This window comes from Candoia aspera, chromosome 1 (genome assembly GCF_035149785.1).
Source record: "Candoia aspera isolate rCanAsp1 chromosome 1, rCanAsp1.hap2, whole genome shotgun sequence".
NCBI classification, from domain to species: domain Eukaryota; kingdom Metazoa; phylum Chordata; class Lepidosauria; order Squamata; family Boidae; genus Candoia; species Candoia aspera.
This window is the reverse complement of record NC_086153.1, coordinates 81891413-81909471: the sequence shown is the minus strand read 5'-3', so window position 1 is coordinate 81909471 and position 18059 is coordinate 81891413. Positions and strand designations below refer to the sequence as shown.

The 18059-nt window shown below is 41.1% G+C and overlaps 1 protein-coding gene across 2 annotated transcripts in view; it reads left to right on the top strand.

The window, feature by feature from the left end:
- The window catches only part of SYNJ2 (synaptojanin 2), a 63188-nt gene that overhangs the window by 10406 nt on the left and 34723 nt on the right, over positions 1–18059 (top strand). For both annotated transcript variants that reach the window (XM_063308082.1, XM_063308089.1), the window contains exons 3-7: positions 2330–2600; positions 8399–8624; positions 11966–12049; positions 12636–12697; positions 14554–14650. In XM_063308082.1, the coding sequence (XP_063164152.1) occupies positions 2330–2600; positions 8399–8624; positions 11966–12049; positions 12636–12697; positions 14554–14650 (740 nt within the window). The remainder of the gene's footprint in view (positions 1–2329; positions 2601–8398; positions 8625–11965; positions 12050–12635; positions 12698–14553; positions 14651–18059) is intronic.

Here is an 18059-nt window from a genome sequence, read left to right as displayed (position 1 = left end):
AGAGTTTGACTACCCAAATTGTTTCTTCCTATAGGTTTGAGGGCTTTGAAATGGCAGGCTTTATAACTATTTCTGTTTAAAGAGTAAAACAATATTAAAATGGTATTGTGCCAAGACGTTGGATGAGCCCACCTGCTAAATTGTTTGGGATGTTGAACGTATAATGTTTTGGCCTCAGTTTGTGCGGTTTTATGATGTGTTTTTGAAATTTTTTGTGGTTACAGTTTGCTTTCCTTTGTTTTTTAATCCTGTGTTAATCACCAAAAGTTACACTACAGGAGTTGGGCAGCCATATAAATTGCATTAAAAAGTCACTAGAATACAAAGTAGAACAAAGATTTAAATCCAAGGTTTAAATCAAGTTAAAGTATGATTGGTTGACTCCTTTCCTCAACTCTGATATCAAGTAATGCTTGGTTTTTAAAGACAAAGGCAATGATCTAGGGGCTGTTGTTTCATTAGTAATTAGTATATGACAGTAGCCTTTATATTTTTCTCTACCTTTTGCCTGGTTAGTTTTAAAATCTGCTTTCATTTTGGCATAATTTCAAACAGGCAAAAATTATGCCAGACTAGAAATATTTTTTTGTTTTGTTTTGGTCTTCTTCTTCTTCTTTGAGGTTTTTCATGGCTACAGAAACAGATTTAGCAACACAAATTGTTTCTGCGTATTTGCAGTTGCAAATTAAATTGTGTACTGAGTGGCTACAATTACATCATAAATATTCATTGAGAGCAGACTGTAGGCTCTTTGGATACATTTTAATTTGCATTTCCTTTCTCGTACATTGGTTTCGTGTATTTTTTTTATGCATTTGTGTCTGTATTTGGATGACAGATTCATCCTATACTCTCCCTTTATATTTTCTCCTCATCCACTCTTCATTGTGAGTAGAAATTATTTTAATAGGACTGAAACTACTAAAAATATGTTAGAAAAGTACTGGTGCTAGAGCATTTTTCTCCTTACACGTAATGGGTTCTATCAGCTTATGGTTTGAAATAATAGTCATAGATTATTCTATGGGTGTATTTAATCACAAGTAAATGCCCTCATTATTCCTCCTGCCATATCTATTCATGTACAACTGTATTATATAATGGCAGAAGTAAATATTTCTTCAGTGTGGTATTCCATCCAATTTATAAAACAAAAACAAATTGGAATAAGATGAGGATTGTCCTACCTATATCACAATACATACACAGTATCCTAAGCCGAATGTGGTTTGTTTGGTTTTGGCTTAGTTTGCTATGGCATCACAGCCATTGTAATTTGTAAATTATGGTTTATGGTTTAGCATATTATTTCCACCCAAGTAGCTGTGGTTTATTCAATAAAAGTAACCGAAGTGTAATAAGGCAGGATAAAAAAAATAATCTATAAATAAATAAATAAATAGATAGATAGATAGATAGATAGATAGATAGATAGATAGATAGATAGTGAATAGAACTAGCTTATCTGGGCTGCAAAAATTCAGACAGGTGATGTAAGAGATGCCAAAAAACCAACTCTTTTCTGCCATCTAATGGTCATTTAGATTTTAACAGCCCATATGGTACTCATTTGGTAAACCGCTTGGAATAACATGCTGAATTGGTGATGTATGTATTGACAAGAAATTTCTGGGGGAAATCAGTTGGGTCATGCAAAAGTCCAGAAGACTGAGCTGGACAGAGGGTTTATATAGTATTCCTATCTTCGAGTTTAAGAATTATTCTCAGATTATCAAATAAAATGAGACATATGGCTACTAAACAGTGACATTTTCAGTTACAGTTACCTGATAGGAAAGTGGTTTCATTACAGCAGTTTGAGTAATGTCTACATGAAAACCTGTTTTCTCTTCTAGATTTTTTAGTTCTTCGGTTCTCCTAAACTTGATTACTGTTTCTTAGAGTTTTGCCACTGGTTTTATTTTGGCTTCAATAGCTGGCTTGAAAAGCTTTTTAAGTTACATTTTATTATGGTCCTATATCTTGAAGGTTGGCGTTAAGCTTTATTTGCAGCCGTCCTAGAAATCTCCAGCGAGGAGTAGACAGAAATGTAATATATCTATGCTTGCAGATAAATGTTCTACTACTAAAGTTTCATACATTTAATTATGCCAGTGTATAATTCTCTCATACTTACAGAGAGTTCCAGACAGATAAATTTCTTAACTTTAGCCTCAGATTACTAGCCTAACAAGGACTCGTTGTTTTCTTCTGACAAATGTAGTGAAAGAATGAAATAGGCTGCCTTTGTAGATAAAACCTAGAGCAGCATAAGCAGTTATATATATATATATATATATATAACCATAATATACATGTCATTTTGTAGGCAACTCCATTCTGCATTTCCTGGTTCTTGTGACAGGCTGTACCTCAGTGGGAAAAATCCTTGATACTGAAGTTTACAAGATCACAGCAACTGAATTCTGTGCTCTCCAAGAAGAAACTAAGGAAGAAGATCGTGTTTCTCCCTTGAAGAAACTTCTGAATTCTGGGGTCTTCTATTTTTCTTGGCCAAATTCAGGATCAAACTTTGATCTCACTATCCGAGCCCAGAAGAAAGATGATTACAGCTATCAAACTGGAAATTCATTTTTCTGGTTAGTACCATGAACTGTATCCTAGTACATCGATATATGGATCTAGAATATTGGGTATTTCTACTACATACTGTATGTGGCCATCATGAAGGATTGGAGTTTTTCTGGATCTAAGACAGAGATGACTAACATGTAGACTCCAGATGTTGTTAAATTTCCATGAACTCTACCCAGTGATAAGGAGTGGTGGGAGGTATAGTCCAACGTTATCTGGATGTCCTTAGATTGCTCATTCTTGATCTAAAGCAGACCTACAGAAAGCAGTATTACTAGAGTAACTAGAGATTTGCTTTTGAAGAAGGACTAGTGTCAGATATCTAAAAATCTGGGCTCTAATCCTCTGATATTTTCATAGTAGGGAACTGTGAACTCAGTAGACATTTCACAAGATTGCACTACCTAAAGCTTAAAGTGTTGCTTCATATGCAGATAGTAGGCTCTGGCAATTATAAGGCATGCTACTCTACCTGGAAATGGAATTTTGGCTGGGAATTTTGGGAATTCAACAGACTAGAGGCATTTGTGTGGGTCATTAGTGTAGTGTTTTAATTTGAATCAAAAATAGCATCTGGAGTTTGTTCCTGTTCCTCACTGCATATGTGAGCTAGTTCTGAACGTTAAGCATTTATGAGGCAACCCATGTTTTTTCTAATAATGGATAATATGCAGCCTTCCAGATGTTAATGGACCTTAATTCCCAGTAGCCCTGTCAGCATGGTCAGTGGTGAGGTCATTCAATCCTTGATGGCCTTGGTCTGTGGCTGTGGTTTCTAAATGCCAGGTCTGTGTGCAATAAATCTATCCTTATCCATGACTTGATTGGGGAAAAGGCAGCCAATCAGGCTTGTATAACTGGGATTTAGGAGGCTTCCCCCTTGGAGATGTGTCCACCTGGATATTGTATTTGGTATCAGCTACAATTCCAGGGCAGGGGAGGAGGGATGGCAGTTGTCATCTGGGACATCTTGATGGCTTTTAGAGGCTCTGTGTTGCTGATAACCAGATGTGAGACCTTATGGCTGAAATTGGGCTCTAGGGAACAGTTGGGATTGTTGTTGCTGTTCTAGCCTCTCTCCTGCATAGTGACATCCCTGCCTGAATTTCTATCTTCTGTTGCTGAGTTAGTAGTTGAATCCCTGAGGCTGATAGCCCTTGCGGATTTTAACCAGCTTCCAAGTCTGGTTGGATTTGAACCATGGACCTGTCCCAAATTATTGAGGACCTGACACATGCTGGAGGTTGCACATTACATCGGTTTTTGTCTTGGGGCAACTGTAACATGATTTGAAGGTGGGGGACATTACCATCAGTCCTTTGTCATGGTCAGATCACTCTCTCATTGCTATCTCCCCCCCCCCCCGCCCCACAAAGGCATCTGACGGACTCAGAGAGGCTTTAGAGGGCTCTCGGAGTTTTTCCTGAAGATCTGGTAAGCTATTCATCCAAGGCCTTGGATCACTCCTATGCACTCTCTCTCTCTCTGTGTACTCTGATCCCATGGCCTCATTGATTCTTTGAGGACCTCTAGGAGATGAACCATCAGATGAGATACCTCAAGTGTCATTGGTGAAACACAAAGAACAAATCTGACAGATCACGAGTAAGAGCCCACGTGGTGATAGGAACAGCTAAACATAGTTATGTCTCTTCTCTTATTGTGTCTACTGGTACCCAACTAGCAGTCCTTTTTTGTGTGTCCTGCTCTTTCTTGGGTAGGGATCAACCACAGGGCCATTTATAGGGCTGCTAGGAAGAGTACTCCAGTTGGTCTTGTGGGGGAGGGGAGAGGTAAAGCCTGAAGCCCCTGATTTGCAGTGCATCAAAAGGTGAATGCTCTTGCCCTTCCTGTTTAACACCTATATAAGATTGCTGAGGGAGATCATTGATCAAATCATGGTCAAGTGTCATCGGTATGCTGATGATACCCAGTCTTGACCCCTGGCTGACCAAGCAATGCTATCAAGGTCTTGTCCCAAAGCCTAGAGGCTGTTGGGGAGTAGCAGGCTCAGGCTGAGTCTTAGCAGACTGAGTGCCTATGTGTCCTTGATCCTCCTGGTTCTGGGGATCTTCTACCTCTGGTCCTGAACACACTGCCCTGTGTGGGATTGGTAATCAATCTGGGTGTCTTCCTGGACTCTCAGCTCCTGCTTGAGGAGTAGGTGGCAGCTGTGGTCAGGAAGGTCTTTGCACAGGTTTAATTTGTGTACCAGTTGCTCCCACTCCTGGATGAAGAGGTCTTCCTTACAGTCACACATGGCTTGGTCACCATGGACTTCTGCAACACACTTTAAATGGGACTGCCATTGAAGGCTACTCAGAAGCTACAACTGGTTGAGAATGTGGTAACATAAGCAGTGATGGACAGGGGTCACTATCCCCATGTAACACCCCACTATGTGAGCAGCACTGGTTGCCAGTTGGCTCCTGGGTGTAATTCAAGATGCTGGTTATTATTTACAAAGCCCTACATGCCATAGGACTTAGTAAATGAGGGACTGCCTGTTTCCTGTAGTGTTGGCCCATTCTGACTGGGTTGGCTGGCTTCAGGTCCCATCAGTTAAGCAGTGCCATCTAGCTAAAACCAGGAAGGAAGCCTTCTCAATTGCAGCACCAGCCCTTTGGGACAGCATCCCCCCAAGATTCATATGATTCTTACTTTGCCCACCTTCAAGCAATCTTTAAAAACTTGGGAGTTTTGCCCAAGCCTTGGCTTAAGTTGTTTGAGTAGGCCTCTTTGAGTTGGAGGTGTTATGTTGTCCCTCAGATGATCATTGTTTTTATATAATGTTCCTTTTTAACTTGTGAAGCTGCCCAGGGTTGTTTTGGAGTTGGGCAGCCTAGAAATTCAATAAACAAATAAATTTATTTATTTATTGCTCTACATGGGGCTACCCTTGAAAAGTATCCGGAAGCTACAGCTGGTCCAAAATGCAGCTGCACGGGCGATCTTGGGTTTCCCAAGATCAGCACACGTCACTCCTTTGCTCCGCGAGCTGCATTGGTTGCCAGTATGCTTCCGGGTCCAATTCAAGGTGTTGAAGCCCTACATGGCACGGGTCCAGGTTACCTAAGGGACCGTCTCCTCCCCATCACATCAGCCCGTCCCACCCGGTCATGTAGAGAGGGCATGCTACGGACCCTGTCTGCAAGAGAATTCTATCTGGCGGGATCCAGGAGGTGGGCCTTCTCTGCAATAGCACCTGCCCTTTGGAATATCCTTCCCCCAGAAGTGAGATTGGCTCTCTCCCTCCTGGACTTTAGGAAACAGCTAAAGACCTGGTTCTGTAATTATGCCTGGGGTGGAAGGGAGAGTAGCCGTTCTTGGGGATGGTTAGTTTCTTAGAAGGACCGAGCTCTGCCTGCAAATCATAAAGAACTTTTAGCCATCAAGGTTTTTATTATATTTATTGTATTTGTATTATAGGGTTTTATAGTTTTATATTTTTAGCAATGTTTTATTGTAAACTGCCCAGAGTCCCTTTTGGGAGATGGGCGGTGATAAATTTGATTAATAAATAAATAAATAAAATTTAGTTTAGCGATATCTGAATGATATATCTTGCCCATCCTTGCAAAATTATGAAATCTGTAACATGTTTACATTTATTTTTGCTTTGAATTTTGTGAAGTTCAATGCATTTTATTTACTATACTTTAAAAATAATATAAGCTCTGATAATGATACTTAAGTCAAGAGGCACCTGAAGCAGCTGCTTTGATGCATGAGGCTCTTCCTGTGGGATATTACAAAGAAATATGAAGAGCAAAGTTGAGTGAAAAATAAATTGTTATGAAGGTAGCGACATACAGTATATTAAAAAGAAGCCTACATGAATGACATGTGCAATACCTTGAAGTCAAGTAATTTTGTTGAAAAAATTGAGAGAGAATCTGTGCATCTACATAATTACTATTTTCCATATTTATGTGTTTTCTGCTTGCTAAAGGTTTTGAGTTATTTATTTATCTTATTTCTTGCCTACTCTTCTCTAACAGCAAAGCCAGCTTCAGAAGTGTAAAGTAACTAGAGAAAGCTTGCATTTTAAGAAAGTGGGGATAGGTGCTCTAGTCTCTAGTGGACTTCTTTGCATTCCTCAAGGAGCCAAATATTTCCGAATAGAAAAAGTTCTTCACTAGAGATGGCTACCCCCTATATGTGGAGGGTAACATCAAGTGGTACCTGTCTGGGTGGACACTGTGAGAAACATGTTGCTAGGTAAGATGAATCTTTACCATCCAGGATCTTCTTAGATCCTTATGATTTCCCATACTGAGTACCAGGCTTAAATATATTTTGAACATGCTTAATGGAGGCCATTTTCCTTGACTTGTTTACCTTAGGTGTATTGCACCCAAACTAAATGATGATTTAAACAAGAGAGGTTGAAGTCTTTGGCTGTATTATTCCCACTGACTGCATTAAGAGAAAACAATAGGATGTGTTAGAGTGATATTGGTGGAATATGCTTTCTGAGAATACTGTGCCCTTCTTCCTATGTAAAACTAATGGATGAATTCTGCTGAATGATCAGTAGTTTTCAACTAAAAATATATAGATCCGTATTCATACAAAAGCAATATAATTTTTTAAGCATGATCATATGCAAAACTGTTAAATCCACTGCATTACTTTACTATACTTTTTTGCTTTAAATGGTGACACAAAATGGACAGTTGTAGAACAAATGCATTAATATAGTAACCATGCCAAGCTGAACACATACCAGTAGTTAAACATTGACCAGAAGGCCCCGAGCCCTTGTGTTAGATTTTCTACCATTCTCTGGCTGCAGAAACACTAAGGAGCTCCTGTTTAGCACTTGGCTGCATTCAGCTTTGTGGATCATAAGTTATGCAGATTTACTGCATAGTATAGGTAATTAGACAGGGACACGGTGGCACTGCGGGTTAAACTGCTGAGCTTGCCGATTGGAAGGTCGGCGGTTCAAATCCACGTGATGGGGTGAGCTCCCGTTGCTAGTCCCAGCTCCTGCCAACCTAGCAGTTCGAAAACATGCAAATGTGAGTAGATCAATAGGTACCGCTTCGGCGGGCAGGTAACGGCGTTCTGTTTAGTCAAGCCGGCCACATGACCACAGAGGAAGTGTCTATGGACAAACGCCAGCTCTTCGGCTTTGAAACGGAGATGAGCACCGCCCCCTAGAGTCAGACACGACTGGACTTAATGTCAAGGGAAACCTTTACCTTTACTATAGGTAATTAGAGGTAGTTTTTGTGGCAGCCATGAAATAATGTGATATAGTGGTTTAATAGTTCTGACATAAGACTGGGGAGATCCAGATTCCGGTCTCCGCTCAGCCTTGGAAGCTCATTGGGTGTCAGGTACTTTTTCATAGCCCAGCTTACCTGAAAGAGTTATTGAGGAGGATAGCTATGAGTTCCTCAAGAAGGAAAGGTAGAGTATAACTAGTAAGTAAATAAAATACGTTATTCTCAGTTTTTATTGCTGAAGAACAGTGAACAACAAACACTTACAAAAGTTCAGGTCATAACCAGCACTTTTAAATCATGTAGTTAAAACTTTCTTCCTTTTGTGACTTTCTAGCTATCTCTGTTTATCTGTATTATTGGGGTGTTTTTGTCCTGGTTAAGAAATCATTTGGTACCTCATATATGGGGCTTTAAAAATTAGTAAACTGCACAGGGAAAAACATACTAAAACTTATTTTTGTTAAAGAGAGAGATCTAGATTTGGATATAAAGATACAGGTATAAAATGTGTGTACATATGTGTTATACATATATAATCTTTCCTTCTGTCCTGCTGACTCTTACAGGAACCAGCTATTGCACGTCCCTTTTAAACACTATCAGGTGAACTGTTCAGACTGGCTATTAAAAGTGATTTGTGGTGTGGTGGACATTCGTACTCTTTATGCCTCTCACAAGAAGGCAAAAGCTTGTCTCATCTCCCGGATTAGTTGTGAGCGAGCTGGTGCCCGGTTTCACATACGAGGAGTCAGTGATGACGGTCACGTTTCTAACTTTGTTGAGACGGAGCAGGTAAGTAGCAGGGGAAGATCCATGTCACTAAATAATTAAGTGTGAAATGAGGCATCTTTTAAAGCAGCAAGTGACAGAAGAGAAGCACAGGCTCTTCAGAAGTTTTTTGCTGCCTTTTTTGTGCTAATACACAGACCTGGCCAAAAGTATTGGCACCCTTCCATTTCCCCCCCAAAGAATCCCAATTTGCGGTGAAGTAAGTTGAAACTGACACGAGGAAATGGCATCTACCGTTCTTTATTCCATAGTCCATACACTTTGCTTTTGATGTATGACGTAACATATTCTTGTTGGAGACAGCTTGTTGTCTGTGGCTGAAAGAAGGCTGTAACTGCTGAGAATCTCACTTATAGGCATTGGGTGAAACCTCTTGAATTTATATCTTACTTGGTCACCCAAGCAGTCACCAAGTTATCAGAAATTATTTCTCTAAAGCTGAACACCAGGATTAGAAATCAGCAGTGAGTCCATATCCAGAGAATAGCATTAACTAGGATTCTTGGTTATCCTGCTCCTAAGATTTTACTGGAAAAGGCCCTACAGATGGTAGGAATAGCTAGGACTTCCCTAAAATACGCTGGGCAAAGATTGATAAATAAATCTAGCAGGTACCTGTACTGTATGCTTAGTAATCAGGAACAAGATTTGAGATGATAGAAGCTACTGAGAATCACCAACTTAACCTTAACTTCTATCACTTTTATATACATACATATATTCATTAATCACAGTAATAATACAAATATAAAGATGGGACTACACTTGCGAATGGGCTGGAATCCAGTTATGTTAGGAACATAAAATATTAGGGAGGGGAAGAAAATTACTTTGCTTTCTTAGTAGACTACTAGCTTAATCAGCAATGAAGTAATAACTTGACTGCTTATAATGCAGTGGAAAAAATGGTTTCCATGTGCTCCATCATGTCGTATTGGCTCTGCTCATTTGTAAATAAATTGTATGCCAGGATTCTAGATATTCTGACCCCTTTACACCGCATTGTTTCCCCTGGTTTAAGGAAGAAAATAAACAATTAGCTTTATCTCCTGGAAGCTCTTCTATGCATAAATGGTCTTCCTTTGTTTCCCACTGAGCTACCCTTTTGGTATTTCAGCTTTGCTGTGACTCATCCCTCTCTCTGTCCCTCCCCCACCCACCTTCCGATGACTCACACTGCACAAGCAAAGAAAAACAAAACAATATGAAGTCTCTTCTTTCTAAACTGAAGTCAGCTGTTGATCTTTTAGCTCATTTGCTACAAATACAGAATCAAAAGAAATGGTGGTGGGGATCAGACAAAGCAGCATGCAGTGTGAAAATGGGGAGAAGCAGCAAGAAATAAATTAAAAATTATATCCCACACAGCTTAATTCCTTGTTCAAAATGGCCTTGGTACATCAGTATTAGAACCATCAGGAGTCATCTGAGTTGGTGGTATAAAAATTCCTGTAATAAATAAATTAATTTCTTTCATATCAGCGTGGCTTTCTTGGGAATAATATGGAAATAACTTGCCATTGCCGCCTTCTGGGACATTTGCTTGACTTCCTTGTCTAACCTACAGCCCTGAGATTCTTGGTGGTGCCCCATCCAGCTACTAACCATGTCTGATCCTACTTAGATTTTAGAGATAAGCCAATATAGGCTAGGGGCTATTAAGTTGAAACTAAGGATGTGCAAAATGAAGCAGTTCCTTCTGGGAATGTTTTGTTTCTTTTTGGAACGTTATGTTTTTTTCCTCCAGAAAAGGCCAATCTCAAATGTTCTTGGAGTAGGTAATATTTTCTATAATAAAAGTGGCAGTGACAGGGAAAAATGAAACATTCCAGATAAAATCAGCATCCTGGGAAAGGTCTATGTAGCTTTGTGTATAATTACTATTTTTTTTTTAAAAAAAAACAATAAAAATTCAAAAGTGTTCTCCAAACTAGAAAAATGGACATAGTGACTAATTTCTTAATTAAGATTAATTACTTAATGATTAACTTAAAGACCTGGTGTGCCCAGGCCTGGGGCCCCAAGTATGTGCAGGGGCCGGTTTCTTGGTTATTTTAGCAGTTATGACGTGTGACTTATTCTTGGTTGCTGTGTATTTTAATTTTTGTATTATTGTAATTGTTTTTATTCTGTTTTTAATTCTGTTCACCACCCAGAGTTCCTTGTTGAGATGGGCGGCCGTACAAATCGAATGAATTAAGAAATAAATAATATAGTCTAGCGTAAAGTGATATAAAGTGTTATACATTAGACAAAAATCATATCTTTTTAGAAAAGGTAGTTCGAGGTTGTAGTGAATACACTGAAAAGGTTGTGTAAACAAGGCAAACTAACTAGGATCATTAGGAAAGAAATGCTAGCACAAGGCATTTATTTAATTTTATGGCGCAATCACACTTAGAATACCCTGCACAGTTCCAGTTATCATATCTCAAAGGGACAGTTCTGCATAGAATGTGGTTAGGTACCAAGTACACATTCAACAGAAACCAAACAAAAACTATGACCCCTTGAAAATCTTCCCAGTATGATACACAGGGTGGCTCTATTCATATTTTTCTATTCTATAATTTATAGACAAAATAAATTTTTGTATAAAGTGAGCACATATCATTATTGCATGAGTAGAACTGAACATGAGAAGACAGTGTATGGAAAATGTTAGCAGCTAGAAAGAAATACGTTTTTTTAAAAAAAAAATAACACATTTTCTAAATCTTATTAGCATTTTAAGCGTCTTAGTAGAGTTATGTTAATTTTACATTTATTATTTGTTATTTTGTGAATTTAAAAATATCTGATAATCCAGCTAAATTGATCTCTTGTCAAAGTTTAAAACAATTTAAATAATACAAATAGTCCTTGCTTGCTGACAGTGATGAGACCAGGAACTCCAGGAACTCTGTCGCTAAGCAATACAGTCATAAGGTGCAACATCACATGACTGCTCTGACTTATGACGGAGTTTCAGCAGTCCCAGTTGCCATTGCTGGGCAAATCCCATGCAGTTACAGCATCCTGCAGTCACATGATCACCATATGCGACCTCCTGCCAGCTTCCCCATTGACTTTGCTTGTCAGAAGCTGGTAGCAAAGGTTGCAAATGGTGATCACTTGACTGTAGGACGCTGCAACGTTGTAACTGTGAGCCAGTCACCAAGTGCCCAAATCACAATCCCAAGACCGTGAGGATGTGCGATGGCCACAACTACAGGGACTGGTTGTAAGTACCCCTCATTCAACGCCATTGTAATTTCAGTTGCTGAACCAGTGGATGTTAGAGTGCTGCCTGTAGCCAAACACTGCATTAAGCTAAATATATGTCATTCCTTTTATTTTTTCAGACTATCTATTTGGACACAGATGTTTCTTCCTTTGTCCAGATCAGAGGCTCAGTTCCATTATTCTGGGAGCAACCTGGACTGCAGGTAATAAGCATAAATCATGAATGCATAGCGCAACGTTTAGTGCTATCCTGAAAGTCTCCTTTACAGTTGGCATATCAACATTTCTGGCCTTAAACTCTAAAAAGGGTAAGAATTTCCATTCTTTCTTTTCTTTTTGGAGGGGCTAAGAGAGCATTTCACATGAACTGGATCTGTAAATGTGTTTATTTTGGTTTGGACAGATTCAGGAATACAGAGATGCGGAGTGCGTTAGTTACGTTTATAAGATGTTATATTGTAAATCCTGTCATATGCATTTAAGCTTTTCTTCTGTTAATTAACTTAGTATAATAAAGTTTTTAAAATATGTGAGTGGGACAAGCAATTTTACTTATGAAGAAATAGAAAAATGTTTGAAAGAAGATTCTGGGCAGATAAACCTACACCATTCATTATTTTTTGTCACCCAAATTTTCTAATAACATCTGCATTCTATGTTCTGTGGCATCATTTGTGGATGCCCAGGTGGTTGCTAGGCAATAATAAAGAAACACTTTTCTTTAAATGAAGAAGGGAGACATCTAGTGATTCATGTTTAAAGTATCATTTCCTATTCTTTTTATCTTAGGTTGGCTCCCATCATCTGAAACTTACTAGAGGCCTGGAGGCAAATGCTCCTGCTTTTGATAAGTAGGTTTAATAATTGCAATATTGCTGATAACATGCAGCCTAGAACTTGATGCTACAGCTTGCAGTATAGAATGTTCCAGAATTTTGCATGGAGCCATATCTTTCAGTTTTCAAATCCATTTCCCTCTTTTGCATGAACATTCCTGTTTGTCATTTAGGTCTGTATTTGAGAAAGAAGAAAAGTTGAAAGATAGGTGTATATTTTTGGGCAAAGCTGTCAATGTTGTGGGTGCCTTTGGGTGCCTGGATACTTATGGGCCAGTTGCTCTTTCTTAGCCCAGTCTACCTCACTGGATTGTTGTTGTGGGAGAAAATGGGGGGAAAGAGCACTATGTATGCTCCATTGAGTTCCTGAATGACAGGTGGGGTATAACTCGAACAAATAAAATAAGAAAAACATAGTATGATAACTTCTTAAAAATAACCTTTTCCAATCATATTTTAGGATCCCCCATCAAGGCAACCTCAATCCAATGGAGTGATATTCTGTTACCCATAATATATGGGAAGGAGTAACTTTTCTTTATGAGAATGCCATGTTGTTGACACTATTTTTTAATTTACAGGAGAGATAGTTGCACTGTAGGAGAGGAGGACTTGGACAGAGGGTATACAATAGAAGTTACAGTTCCCCTCCATGGGATGCCTAGCAATGTGTTGCTAAGAACCTCTAGGGCTATTGTTGGTGAGACCAGCAATAATGCTGAGTTGCTTGGATCTTGAACAACTCAGAACTTTATGACCACGAATATTATGTGGTTGTTCTAACGTGTGTTCAGCCAAATCTCAGGGCAGGACATATTCCGGATGGATTTATTTTATCCAGATGGATGGTAATCCAAAGTGGGATTTAACATCTCATTGCCCTTGTCAAACACTGTTCTTCTGAAGTTTAGAGATAGCAGCAGCTTTTTAACTCAGCAAGTGTAGCGATGGGGAATGTGTGAAAAGGGTCCATCCTAAGGCCAGTAAATTCTGATGAATTATGAAGAGTTGTGTGTTTTTCCACATGTTATGACTGGCACTCTTACTGAAACTCTGATAAAGTCATTCTTTGGTCTTGTATGATTAAGTGCCCTCACCTTTTTAGCAGCCCTTAATTGCTCGAGGAGAAAGCAATTAAACAAGTGAGATGACAGCTGCAAAGTCTGCAGGAGGAAGACTCCTGCTGGCTCTGATGGAACACAGGTTGAGCCTAGTCTGTGGGGTGTTAATGGTGGTAAACAAAGAATTGTTTTCTAAAACCACTGGATCAAGTTAATTTCATCCAGCACCACTGTTTGATATCTGTACTGATTCCTAAGGAATTGTTGCACTGTCTGGTAGATGCCTTAATATTTGTAGGTATATTTCGTGCAATATTTGAAATAGCCTTTGATACCTGAGTCAAGGGAAGAATCCATTTTCTAGTAAAATTTTTAAAATAAAATAAAATTGTAGTTTGATGGCTCAGAGAGGCATTTTGCAACACTGGTACTATAAGTGTCTTGATGTGCCCCCCCAAACAAGTAACACACTGAATTTATAACAATAATTAACCAGGTGTCCTGAGAGACTAATCACCATTTGTTTACCTATATCATTTCATCTACTCACAATCTCAGCAGGTAGTGAAGCCAAGTAAATGATAAAATGGTTGTGTGTAAGAAGCAGTGGTTGACGATTAAGATAGGGAACAATTATGCATTTGGAGCACAACACAAACTGTAGTAAAGAATCAAGTTCTTCAGCCGATACTCTGAAAAACACATATGGTTATAAGGCCATCATTGACATCTGTCACCTGTATTTTAATAAGAGTTCTAGGTTGCTTCTGTTATTTACAAAACCAAAGCAACCTGCTCCTGCTTTTACAGGCATATGATGCTTCTGAAGGAACAATATGGCAAACAAGTGATTGTTAATCTGCTGAGAAGCAAAGGAGGAGAGGAGGTCCTCAGCAGGGCTTTCAAGGTAAAAACAAAGATCAAAGCCATTTTGCTAATTTTGTCTTCGCTCAGAGTGAGCTTCTTATGAAAGTAAGAGATATCTTCATATAAAACAGTGGGCACTTGGCCAGGAGAAATCAGAGATAGTAATTTTCCTTTTACAAATATACTTTGTATAATTGGGATTTTGAGTATCCCAACTTGGTAAAGTTTGTATAAATGCATTTTTGATAGCCTACTGAAAACAACTGGGCACTACAGTACTTGTGAATATGACTGGATTGTTTATCTGAAATTGTTCCCTGTTTCCCAAGGAAGGAATTCCATTAAAAGCAGAGAATGATATGTTGTACTCTATGGATTTTCTTTTCTTTTCCTAGAAAAAAACAGCAGTACAGGTAGTCCTTGAGTTACGACAGTAATTGGGACCAAAAATTCTGTCGCTAAATGATGCAGTCATAAAGTGCGATGTCACGTGACCGCATTGCTTAGAGGCAGCAGTCCTACAGTCCCCATCGCCATCATTAAGCAAGGATCATGCGTCATTAAACGGGCACCTCCTCGCAACTTCCTGCCAGCTTCCAACAAGCAAAGTCAGTGGGGAGGGCTGCAGAAAGTAGCAAGTCCCAGGCGGTTTGCAAGCTAGCCAGCAGGCAGGGAAGTGGCTGCTGCCAGGTGGGAGAAGGAGGGGGGGGTGGCTGGGGAGGCACAGCATGAGCGTGGTGGGGCTTGGGGTGGCTGCTGCCAGATGGGGGAGGGTGCATGATAGTGCATGAGTGGCTGGGGAGGTGTGCACAAGCTCAGCGAGGCTCAGGGAGGGTGCATGAGAGTGCATGGGTGGCTGGGGAGGGACGATGCAAGCACAGTGAAGCTTGGGGAGGGTGTGTGGGTGTGGCCAGGTGGCAGGGGAGGTGTGAGTGAGTGCAGCGAGGCTTGGGGAGAGTGTGTGAGAGTGCGTGGGTGGTGAGGGAGGTGCAGCGTGAGCGTGACAAGGCTTGGGATGGCTGCTGCCAAGTGGGTGAGGGTGCACAAGTGGCCGGGAGGGTGCACGGGTGGCCGGGGAAGTGTGGCAAGAGTGCAGTGGGACTTGGGGAGGGTGTGCAAGTGGCCAGGGAGGAGTGTGGGTGGCTGGCAAGGCACAGCACAAGCACAGAGGGGCTGGAGGAGGGTGCATGAGTAGGAAAGACTTACCCAAGTAACTTGCAACCTGTGAGGTTCCAGCCAACCTCTGACTCAGAAAACAAAACTCTTTCTGAGTCAGAGGGGGAAACAGAAACTTACCGGTCAGAAACCAGGAAAGCAAAACCCAGAGATGACTCAGCAGTGCGGGAGAATTCACAGATGCTGATTGGCCAGCCTTAGGAGGAGGATTTGAATCCTCCAATAAGTGCTCGCAAAAGACATGCCGAAAAGCGCGCAAAGGAGAAGGCAGCCTGATTGGCTGCAGAAGGGAATAGTCACGCAAAGGATCAGCATGAAGAGCAAGCTGCTGGAGACAACCGATTGTTCAAGCTTACAGCTCTTGAGGAAGAGTCCTTACCTGCATTGGAAGCCTTGCCTGTAGCCAGATTGGAATCAGCGTCAGCGTCTTCTACCTCCAAGGAACTGCCTTCTGTACAAGCTGCATCAGAGGATCCTTTTCTGCCGCCCCTGTCAAGCACAGCCTCGCGTCCAGCTCCAGACCTTGCCGCTGCATTCCAGCACAATCCAGGTTTGCATTCAAGCCTTGCTCCTAGCTCCCAGTCATACCTAGGGTTTCCAGTCCAGTTCAGTCATGCTTCAAGCTCTGTCTTGCCTTGATTCTTCAGCTTCATCGTGCTGTAAGCCCCCAGCCTTGCCCAGGATCTCCAGCCTAGTTTTGTAGTGCTTCCAGCTTCCAGCCTTGCCCAGGATCTCCAGTCCAGTCATGTTCCAAGCTTCCAGTCTAGTCCAGAGTCTCCAGTTCAGCCTAGTCGTGTTTCAAGCTCCCAGCCTAGTCAAGAGCCTCCAGTCCAGGCATGTTTCAAGCTCCCAACCTTGTCTGGAACCTGTGGTCCAGCCTGGTTGTGTTTAAAGCCCTTCACCTAGTTCAGAACCTCCAATCCAGACTAGTTGTGTACCCAGTATCCAGACCAGTCCAGAATCTCCAGCCGAGTCCAGCCTTGCTTTGAGTTCTCAGCCTTGTTCCGAGTCTTCAGTCCAGAGTATCCAGTCCAGCCTGAGTCACCGAGCCCAGTCCAGTCCTGCTGCTAGAGCCAAGTCTTGTCCAGTGGGTCCAGTTCGGTCTCACCCAGCTTCCTGGTGTCAGCCTAGTTCAAGTGTTGTTCCAGATCGTGGACGTTCATCTCCAGTTTCAGTACTGCCACATACCCTAGCTTCTTCCAGCCTTCCAGCCTCCATCAGTGAATCCTACTCCACTGTTTTACCAGTTTCCTCTTGCAACCTTACTGGTCTCCTCATTATTACCCAGTTGGTCTTGATTGAAACCAGTCTACCTCTTGATTCTGAGGACTTATTTATTGTAAATAGTTATTTAATAAAGAGTATTTTTTGATATTAAATCTGCCTGGCCGCCTCATAGTCTGAACAGGACACAACCTTCCCTGCTGGCTTCCCCATTGACTTTGCTTGTTGGAAGCTGGCAGGGAAGGGTGCAAATCATGGTCCCATGACTTTGGGACACTGCAACTGTCATAAGTGCGAGCCAGTTGCCAAGCACCTAGATCGTAATCACGTGACCGTGGGGGTGCTGGGACGGCCAGAACTTCAAGGACAGGTCATAACCACCACTTGTTCAGCACCATCTTAACTTCAAACAGTCACTGAACAAGTGGTCATTAACTGAGGACTACCTGTATGCTGTTGCATTTCCAATCATACTTATCAGAGAAAAAAGATATTTAAGATACACTCATATACTGGGGTTATGCCCTCTACAGGATATCAGATTTTGTAAAAATCCCTGTATGTTGACAAGGAACTTGATGGGTTGTGAGCAGTGGCATGCTGATAAATGTGTGGCTGCCAGCTCCACTGAACTGCGCACTGTGAACCACCAACTGGCTGATCAGTGCGCTAGGCATTAAGGCTCAGCTCTATTCTCTCAAGCCAGTGCAAGCCAGTTCTGGCACACCACTGATTGTAAGTGGCTCCTTCACTTAGTGTTCACTTTAGTTCTGTGGATATGAAGGGGTGGGCTCACTAGGGCAACCAAGTGAAAAGGCTCCCAAGGTACAGGGAGACAGTTATTTGGAGGTGGTGGAAAAAGAGGAAGGGACAGTAAATTCTGCTGTGATGGTATCCAGCAGGGTTGACTTATTAGGCAGTGTGGGGAAGGGGGTTATCCCATGCAGCCCTGCTCTTAGCTGAGGTGGGCTTTCTCCTGTTTTCTAGCATGGTTACCTGAATTAAAACCACGGTCCTCCAGCATGTGAAGTAGCAACTCTTTTACCCAG